Source organism: Lycorma delicatula, chromosome 4, assembly GCF_047948215.1.
Source record: "Lycorma delicatula isolate Av1 chromosome 4, ASM4794821v1, whole genome shotgun sequence".
NCBI classification, from domain to species: Eukaryota; Metazoa; Arthropoda; class Insecta; order Hemiptera; family Fulgoridae; genus Lycorma; species Lycorma delicatula.
The window spans coordinates 204,445,734-204,456,096 of NC_134458.1; the positions used below are offsets into that span (position 1 = coordinate 204,445,734).

At 34.1% G+C, this 10,363-nt stretch overlaps 1 protein-coding gene across 1 annotated transcript in view; it reads right to left on the reverse strand.

The window, feature by feature from the left end:
* Positions 1 to 2,082, reverse strand: part of LOC142324229 (phosphatase and actin regulator 2) — an 878,850-nt gene extending 876,768 nt beyond the window's left edge. The window contains exon 1 of the mRNA XM_075365060.1: positions 1,375 to 2,082. Coding sequence (XP_075221175.1) covers positions 1,375 to 1,627 — 253 coding nt within the window. The 5' untranslated portion in view covers positions 1,628 to 2,082. The remainder of the gene's footprint in view (positions 1 to 1,374) is intronic.
* Between the last annotated feature and the right edge of the window lie 8,281 nt (positions 2,083 to 10,363).

A 10,363-nucleotide genomic window follows, 5' to 3' on the forward strand; every position in this document is an offset into this window, starting at 1 on the left:
TATATTTGTTTATTTAAACAAACTTTAAACACAAAATAGAAGGTACTTTTTTTATTTAGTTCAAGGACTACTCACGACCAACGCATCAATTCCGTGATTGTTTTTTTTTTTTTTTTTTGCTTTAAACAGAAGGAATTACATTGTTTACGCAGACGTTTTCGAGATATTTAATTTTTACTTTTTCTCATAATTATTTAATATTAGTTTGATGTATTTGTAATAGCATATAATATGCAGAATAAAATCATAACATTAAAATTATTTCATGCAAATCTTCAATTAAATAAATTTAAAAACTTGGTTAAAAATATATATTTTAAAAGAAATTATATATATATATATATATATATATATATATATATATATATATATATATATATATATATATATAAGTAAAATAAGAGACTTCGCTAACGCTCCGTTTGCAGTCATTTAACGTCGTTTTTTCTCATCCATTTTTTTTTTTTATCAAAATATCTTTAAAATATTTAATAAAAAAAATACAAAAATAAATTATATCGAAACAAAATGCACAAAAAACTATCTCTATTATTCAATCTCGGAGATGGCGCCAAATTAAATTGGGTGGGTAAATTTTATACTTCTTTATAATAAAAATTCTTAATTTAATTTTTTTTTAAATGAAACTGATTTATTATCGGCAAAGAAAAGGAACTTAAAAAGAAGTAGACCTGTGGTTTATTTTCTCTTTCAACCGACTTCTGTCAAGGTTTAAGCGGTAAGTCATCAAGAAAATATTCCACAATTTTTTTCCAGATCTTCCCAGTTGTTCGAATTAAAATATTCAAAAAATGGAAAATTCTGCAGCACAGTCATTCACGACTTACCTCCCTACATTCAATAAATCATTTTTTTAAGTGAACAGTGATAATTTATTTATACAAAATAATATGTTACTACTATACGAATATGTTACTCTATGTATTATGACGAGGAAGATGAGACTAAAGAAATGAAAGATAAATAAATGTAAATTCCTTGCCAAGAATTGAACCAGAGTAACTGATGCACTAGCATGCTAACCACATCCACTAGCTGGCCACATTTTACGACTAACTGTCCCCCAACGTATAAAATAAAATAAACAAATTGATTTATAATTCTTCAGTTTCATTAAAAAAAAAAATGAAATTAAACAATTCTTGTTAACGTAGCATCTTATCTACCTACGTTAAGATTCGCGTTCTGCACACTTCAAAATATCCTAACTGGCTTCATACCCGCTAATCTTGCATTTGTACAAAGAAAGGAATTAAATTTTTTATCGACCGTCATCAAAAAATGAGATTGAATTATAAGTATAAAAATCAGAGTTTATTTATCAAACCAGAATTACTAAATCAGAATACAAACCTAAATATATATTACCGGAAGTCGGTGAAGATGGACTGGTAGCCGAACCGCTGTGATGTAAAAAATCCGTTAACGATAACGATGAAGCAATAATCTGACGTTTTTCCTCAAAATTAAGGAAGTCGAGGGAATTACTACGCTGTGGAGTGACGATGGCCACAGCGGCGGGAAGCTTTTGAGGTTGCTGATTTTGTGGAGAGCCTTCCCCGGGGGCAAGGCAAACGCCACCTCCCGTTGTTACACGCAGGGACATTACCCGCTACCGCGGTACCATCGCCGCATAATAAAAAAGTTTTCGTTTATATTAATTAATGGATAATCTGTTTGAAAACACTCCCAATAACAATCATAAATTTTATTACGGTAATAATCACAAAAATAAAAAAATCCAGTAACGGCAGGCCACATTATAGGGACGTTTCCCAGTGTAGATATTCATTATGAACACCAAATAACACACCACAGATTTGTATAAAAGAAATTAACAAAAAAAAAAACACTCCGTTTATACAATAAAACCACACAACACACTACGAAATCGATTACGCATCGCACATCACGTTATCAAGATTTTAAAAAACAAATACGAAGTCTAGCGGTCCGTAATATACCCATATTATCTTCGATAGAATCCAGAGGGAACGGTATACATAACTGAAACACAAACACAACCAAACGGCCGATCGCGACAACAGCGTGCAACGATGACGAGGGAACTGTCGACTGAGGAGAACCAGACACAGACAGCGTATTCCCCTCCCTCCTAAAGCATGCTGCCGCTCAATGCTGCCACTATCAGCATATGAAAATTCCCTATTAATATCTCTCATCTACCTACTACCTTCTCTGACTTACAATTGTGTTTTTCTGCATACAGAACATTCATTACCGCCATCCATTTGATTAAAGATTTGTAGGATTGTGAATTTAAATATACAGGAAATGTTCATGACCTCCGTAGTAATACAATACTTCGATAGACTGTATAATAAAAATATGCTTTTAGCAAATGTTAGTCGGGTTTTTATTTATTTATTTAACTTTACAATACAATTGAAGATATCACACTAAAAGTAGAAAACATCAGCCAGTTCTAATGTTTATATTATAACGAATTGAGAATATACGAGTAATAAACTATTTTTCCTGTAGAAAAAAATATCTTATGCGACACACATAACAAATATTTCATTATTAAAATACATCCTTACTTTAAATAAAATTAAAATAAATAATTCCCTGCAAAGAAATTAATTAAAAAATAAAATCAATTATGTTTTTAGTTTTATTCAGTGTTTCTTTTTTAAAAATTTTCTTAAAGCGAATTATCTTTCTTTTTCCTGTTTAACCTCCGGGAATTATCGTTCAGGTATTACTTCAAAAGATGAATGACGATGATATGTATGAATAAATGAAGTGTACTCTTGTACAGTCTCAGTTCGACCCTTCCTGAGATGTGTGGTTAATTGAAACCCAACCGACAAAGAACACCGGTATCCACGATCTAATATTCAAATCTGTATAAAAGTAACTGCCTTTACTAGGACTTGAACGCTGGAACTCTCGACTTCCAAATCAGCTGATTTGGAAAGACACGTTCATCACTAGACCAATCCGGCGGGTTTATAGCTAATTATAAAGCCAATTAAAGTGTAATTTTTTACAAAATGAACAGATTTCAATGAATATGTTTATTTTGTAAAATACTTCCAGTACCTCCGTAATAATCGTAATAATTTACAGTAAATTTATTTTCCGTAATAATTTACTTACCTTAATTTGTCTGCACGTTTTTACTATCTTATATAAAAAAATTTCGCGTTTCTTAAGAACTATTTTTTCCATAGAACGGTGATTTTATTAACAGGTAAACTAATGTTTTAAATAAAAATAAAGTAAAACAATAATTGTAATAGAATTAGAAACAAAATTCAGGAAAATTAAAGTCATGGAATGATTTAAATGTCTCGGAGAAGTAATCCAGAAAAATGAAACAGACAAAAATCGTTAAGAAAAATCGGGCCAATAAAATGGAAATTACTTTCCTTCCAACTAGACATTTTTATATACACGGTTGTAAAACTTGAAAGTCTTTATGCGGCAGAAGCTTTAACATTAAATAATCAAGGAAGACTAAAGAATATTTTGAAAAAGGAAATAAAAATTCTAAGAAACATATTAAGTCCGAAACGTAGAAATAATAAAAAAGCAGCTTTTTAACTGCAAAATCTTTTTTTTTTCATTTTACAAGTAGGTCCGAAGTATTTAATTTAAAAAATTGTAGAAATTTCTTGATAGCTGTATACAGGAAGTAAATACTTTGAAAAAAATGTTTTGAATAATATTTAGATCGAAGGAAGACGGAGAAAAAAACCAAAAACCATGTTTCCATTTTAAGAGCTGGGGATCGATTTTATTTTTATATTTTGGATTATTATATGCATTAGATTTGTTCTAATAAAGTTCTCTCTAAAACGTCTCTGAAAAAAATCGAAATTGGGTTTTCCGCGATAACCCCCACCCCTATAACGAATCTTTAAAAAAGGTTTAATCGGTTCGTTCAGTCCTGAGATTTAAGGCCAAAAATAATGTGACATAAATACTTAGATAAAGGTTGTGGTCTAAATGAACTAGTTGAACCCTAAAGCGTAAAACTGTGCAAAAAAAACCGATAGCCCATTTTTGACATGATTATCAGACTTTCCTTTTTAATATAGCTATTCTAGCAATATTCTAATGGAAAGTAAATGCTTTAAGATCAAACGTGGAAATTAACAAAAAAATTAGAAAACATAATAGATACGATTAAAAGACGGAAAATAATGTTTTAAAGTCTTTTAAAGAGAACGAGTGAAGAAAAATCATCAATTTGTTTGGTAATATCAAAAGTAAAAACGATTAGCTTCTAGCGATAGGAATAAGAAAGGAAGAAATTTTAGACAGTGAAATTTTCAAGAAAAAAGTACACGAGTTTAAAAAAATTAAGTTGGCTCAAGACGGAAGAGATAATAACAACAGGAGAATTAAGTAGAACACAGAGAAAGATTAAGAAGAATGACGACTGAGAAATGCAGAAGATTAAAGCCTCCAAGAAAAAATAGTTTGTTCACCCGATTTAAAGATGGCCGATTCGAAAAAATAATAATATCAAAACTAAATAAATAAAATTCAAATCAAGTAACAAACCCTTAATTTCATGACGATTAAAAAACCGGGTTATTAAAGAATTGAAAAAGTTTTATTTATTGTCATTTTAGTGCCTTTTTACATGAATATTTACAATTTTTTTGCGTTTGAAAACGTACCAATTATTACAGCATAATCGAAAGTAATTTATGATCGAACGAGGAATAAGATTATTTACATCGGCACGTACAAATAGCAAAATACTAATACTATTACGTATAGAATCAAGGTGAACTGGTACTCATTTGGTTACATAAATTAGTTGTACATTTTAAATTTAAATAGAGTAGTAATGAATTTGTTCTAACATTATACCGAACAAAAAAAGCTCTTTTAAAAAAATAGAATAATTTCCTTTTAAATTATAAATTATATTTTTCCTCTTTTCTTCAAGCAATTACAGAAACTACAGAAAATAAGAATGAAAGAAAAGGTACATTCACTTTTGACAAATTACTGTAAATATGCGTTAAAATATATTTTAATAACCATACAGATTTGTACCACTGTACTGTTAGACATAAAGCAATTCATATTTTAAATAGTAGCTCGTTCAGGAAAAAATCCAATATTAAGGTTAGATTTTGGAAAGTATGATTTTTTTTTCTGAACCACCTAGTTAATATTATATATTAGAAAAAAGGCGGGGCTATGGCCCGCCGCGAAAATGTTACATGGTTTATGTCTCATTACACGTGATTGATTCTGTTAAATGTTTTTGCCGACTGTAACTAAATAACGTTAATGAATTTAGCGTACTAACAACGAAAAGCTTCAAAATCCTGAACATTTTTAGCCGTTTCTTAAGTTGTGATTTTTTAACACAGTCTAACCCCAATGTTTTCCTTTTTTATCTCCAAAACATATAACGGACGACATATAACATATATACGGACGATAAGTCGTCCGTATAACGAAGTATAAATCGTTCGAACGAATGAATCGTTGGTGCACTGCGCGCAGCCGTAGTGCACCAACCGCCAACCTGCGCGCAGCCGTACCACCATCGGTCCGCTCTGCGCCAATAGTAGCTAAAATAAAAATGCGAGCGCATACAACAAACAAACCCACGCATCCCCCTTTTATTCGCTCACGCAAGTTAGGTAGCTCATTAGGAGCAGATAGGATCGAGGTCGCTATACCGTTTTTGGCACGGAACATTTGGTCTATGCTCTAGGGCGACCGAATGGGGTGGTAGTGGGAGAAGACTTATTTATCTAGAGTTATTTTTTAATAGCATTTCATTAACTATAACGATCGTTAATCTCGCTGATTGCGAGATACTACCCTGATTTCAGTTTTAAATGATAGTATATCTACACGATTGACATTTTATCGAGAATTAGTTGAAGAGTATAGAGAAGTGTGATGAACGAAATGCGCGTTCAAAAGAGAATTTGATAACTGCTACCGACAAACCGATTCGACAAAAAAAATTCATCATTTATCAACTTCATACCGCTGCGACCCTTAAAACTTTACGGAGCATTATAAGAGACAAAGATATAACCTGATCGATAAATTGTGTGCTTCTTCAGCGATTACACATATTCACACGTTACTCAAAAAACGATAGAACAATTGCAAAAACTGCGATGTAAAATACTGGACTATCCTACATACAGTAATGTTCTGGCGTTATCTAATCATATTTTCTTGAAATTAAATACATTTTTGGACGTATTCGACCGATTTCCATAAAACTGACTACTCCTGAGAAGTTCAACGTACAGGAGAAACGAGTTCTTTTCAATGGTTTAGTCAGGTTCGATCACAAAAATTCTTGAATATCATCTGATATTACGTTGAAAATAGTTTAAAGACACATTCTTATTTAAAAAAAAAACAAGCATTACAACAAGATACAACAGATCTAGTAGTAAGCTCGTCGTCGTAAATCAGCAAATTTTGAAGTCGACAGTTCGCAGGTTCAAATCCTAATAAAGTCAGTTACTTTTACACGAATTTGAATACTAGATCGTGGATACCGGTTTCGCTGGTGGTTGGGTTTCAATTAACCACACAGGAACGGTCGAACTGAGTACGTTCAAAACTACACATTTACAGGTATAGTTACATTACACTAAGTCGCTAATGATTTCAATTGTTAATGCGACTATAAATAATAAAAAAAAAAATTACAGTAATTTGTTAACCGTTTATGATAAAACGATTTTTACTTAGAATAGTATCCTCGTAAATTAGAAAATCTGAAAAAAAGTAGAAAACGTTAGATCGTTATCATGGGTACAAAATTCATTTAAAATAGAAACCAATGAAATTTTTAATGATTGTGAAATCACTAAAAAAAAAAGTTAACTATGTAGTTTATATTCAATTCCACGTATCGTTACTCATCAGATGTCATAATACCAATATATCACCACAGAGAGAACGTTTATCATACAGGTACAATTTTATTTTTAGTAAGAAAAATCTCAATCTAAAAAAATTACACGTTTAAAACCCCGATTAATATTATTTTTTTAATTTCGATGCGAATAATGTTTTCTGCAAGTCATTATTTAATGAAGATTAGATGTAATAAATTTTTATTTTCATTTAAATAAACAAAATTTAGTTAATGAAAATAATTCATTTATTTTCATTTGTTTAATTATAGCACTTTCAATTGTGTTAAATTTTAATTTAATTAAAATTTTAACATAATTCAAAGTGCTATAAATAAACAATATCTAATATATAAAAAGCAAAGTTTGTGATGGTTCTATCCGTTTGCAACAGTATAACGGGAGAACCAACCGACCGAGCGCTTTAAAATTTTCAGGAAACATTTGTGTTATGCCAGGGAAGGCTTTAAGCCACGGATCAAGGCCCTAGTCCCCTTGGGGGTGAACTTATGAATTTTTGCTCTTGAACAACGGCCCAATACCGTTTTCGATTTCATTTTTCGACGTAAAAATCAAACATTATCCGATTTTAAGTTCTCTACCTTGACCCTTTCCGAGATATAAGGTATTCTAAAATAACGGAAAGGGGAACCACCACCACTTCAATTGCCTAGCAACATTACATTATAATATAAAGACTACTTTCTAAAGCCTTTGAAAAGCCTTTTATATAAGATATCTAAGTAGGAAGAAAGAAAATAGAAAGTATAACTATTTTGTAAATTTGAAAGATAAAAAGTAAAAAAAACTGACAATAAGGTTCTTTAAACTTTTCCCGGCATTGGTTATTTATTATTATACAGCGGTACATTTATTTTACGGATGTAATCAAACTTAATAAGCAACGTATTAATAAGCTCGATGGAAGCTTAATATAAAGCGAGGTTTTGTTTGCAAAATTTTGAGAAAATTGGCCCCCAAAGAAACTATCTAACGCGCTTCCTGCAGAAACTGACTCCTAAAATTTTACCAACAAATTGCCCCCTATTACACGAGTCTTTTAAAATTATTAAGCTTCTCATACGCCAACGCACGTGCATACGTAACGTACGAAATTACCCCCCTCTTTTTTTTTCTTTTTTTCAATCCCTGGGTCTGAAACGTCGAAAAATGGAAAACCTACACCCCATTTTTTGACTGGTTACCTTACTTTCCTTCTTGCAACATAGCTCCAGAGCTGTATCGCCAGGAAAGTAAAAACGGCTGAAAAAAATGAGACCGGTTATCGATGAAAAGTCTAAAAAAATTTTCCCGAACGAACATTCATGTTGAGAGTGTAAATGATGCCCAGTCTCAAAAGATCCTAGGGCTTAAAAAGATTGGAGAACTGGCTGTACGTGTACTGGCGGTACGCTCAACACCTCAAGGGGTGTTGTCGTCTGTCGGGATCTTCTAAATTGCTCGGAGCAAGAAATTGTTGAGGAGTTGTCATCACAAGGGGTAATAGAGTGTCGCCGACTGAACATGAGGAGGAATGGCGAAGTCCTACCTTCAGCCTCTCATGTTATCACATTTAACCGGCCTACCTTGCCGGAGAAGATAAGAGCGGGGATACATCGACTGGATGTGCGGCATTTATCCCGCAGCCAATGCGATGCTTAAAATGCCAACGCTTTGGCCACACCGCTATCAAATGTGAGAGAACGCAAATGTGCGTGTGCGGCGAAGAGGTGCATGAGGGAGAGCCGTGTAAAGAGCCCCCTACATGCATCAATTACAAGGGACAGCACTCATGTAGATCCAGGAATTGTCCTGTCTACAAAGACGAATTGGCTGTGCAGGAAGTAAAAACCCTGCAAAAGGTCAGCTACTTCGAAGCAAAAAAGATCGTAAACGCCCGCAGACCTAGAGCAACAACAACCTATGCTCAGGCTACGGCTGCTATTCCTGCTCCTGCTCCAGTGGCTGTTGATGAGAATACAATCATCAACAAAACTTGCACCTACCTTGGCTGGCTTAATTGAGAGGATCATTGAAAATAAAATGAAGCCTATCAGCACTAAAGAATCTGTTAAGCCAAGAATAATTGTACAGCCTCCTGAAGACACATTTCCGAAACAGAAAGTTGCTCCAGTACAGAAAAAACCGGACGCTAAACCTGAAATTCAAGTCCGTCTTAGTGAGATTTTAGTTGATGAAAAGAAAGTAACAGCTACAGAGTCTGTTATGGAGGCTCCCAAGTCTCCTGTAACTGAAGTGGCCTCTAAGCCTCAGAGGGCACAACAAATTTCACAGGGGGGACGAGTGTCCCCCCTTCCACAGGCGGTGACCGGTGCGACCCCCGTGTCTGGGGTCGGCCAGGTTGCCGCCCCACAATCGGCGCCTGTAACCGGTGCCGATCCATGCCCGTCGTCGTCGGCGGCTTCGGTGGTCTCCGATTCGGAGACCGGAAGCTTTACGGGCAACGACCTTCTCCACGAACACGATGCTGTTCGTAAGATGGAGAAAAAGAGGAAAAAAGGGTGACCGAAAGGCAAACCCAGACAATAATTTAATTTAAAATTAGCGAGTCGATTGTACAATGGAACATCAATGGATGTTTTTCAAACATACATGAGCTCCAACGCTGGGTAATTAATGGAGACCCGATTTGTATATGTCTGCAAGAAACGCATTTCTGCCTTATGCTTTTAAACGACGGGTCAGGAACCTTTTTCAATGCCAGAGATGGATCGACGTCCTGTAATGATCTTGCACTGATAAGCGGATCGATAGCACCGAGGTACAGCTTCCATGTTTTAGTCGATCTGCATGGAAGCGATCATTTCCCGGTGCAAATTGTAACTGATGTTACAAGAAAAATACATCCCATCTCTAAAAGATGGTTGTTTGAAAAGGCAGATTGGACGACCTTCACAGCTAGAACTATACTCCCTGAAACAACTGGAGTTATCGGAGACGATGTCGACGCTATAACAAATGCAATACTTGAGTCGGCATCGAGGTTTATTCCCAAAACATCTGGGAAACTTACAAAGAAACCCGTTCTATAGTGGAACGATGAAATTAATGAAGCTATTAAAAGAAAGAAAAGAGCGTATAACGCCTTTAAGAAACGTCCAACAACAGAGAATCTTATTCCTTTAAGAAAATACAGGGCGTATGCAAAACGTCTTATGATAGATTCGAAGAAACGATCCTGGCAACAATACGTGTCATCCATTGATAGAGCTACTTCTGCATCAGATGTTTGGAGGAAAGTGAAGGCGATCTGTGGGCGTAAAAACTTTGCCCCCATAACTAGCCTTCAAGATGAAGATGATATTAAGGACACTCCAAACGAAATCGCAGAGATATTATCCAATCACTTCGAGAAAGCCAGCAAAACGGCCAACTACGAAGAAGATTTTCAAATGAAAAAGGAAGAACTTGAAGGTCTACTAAACTTCAGA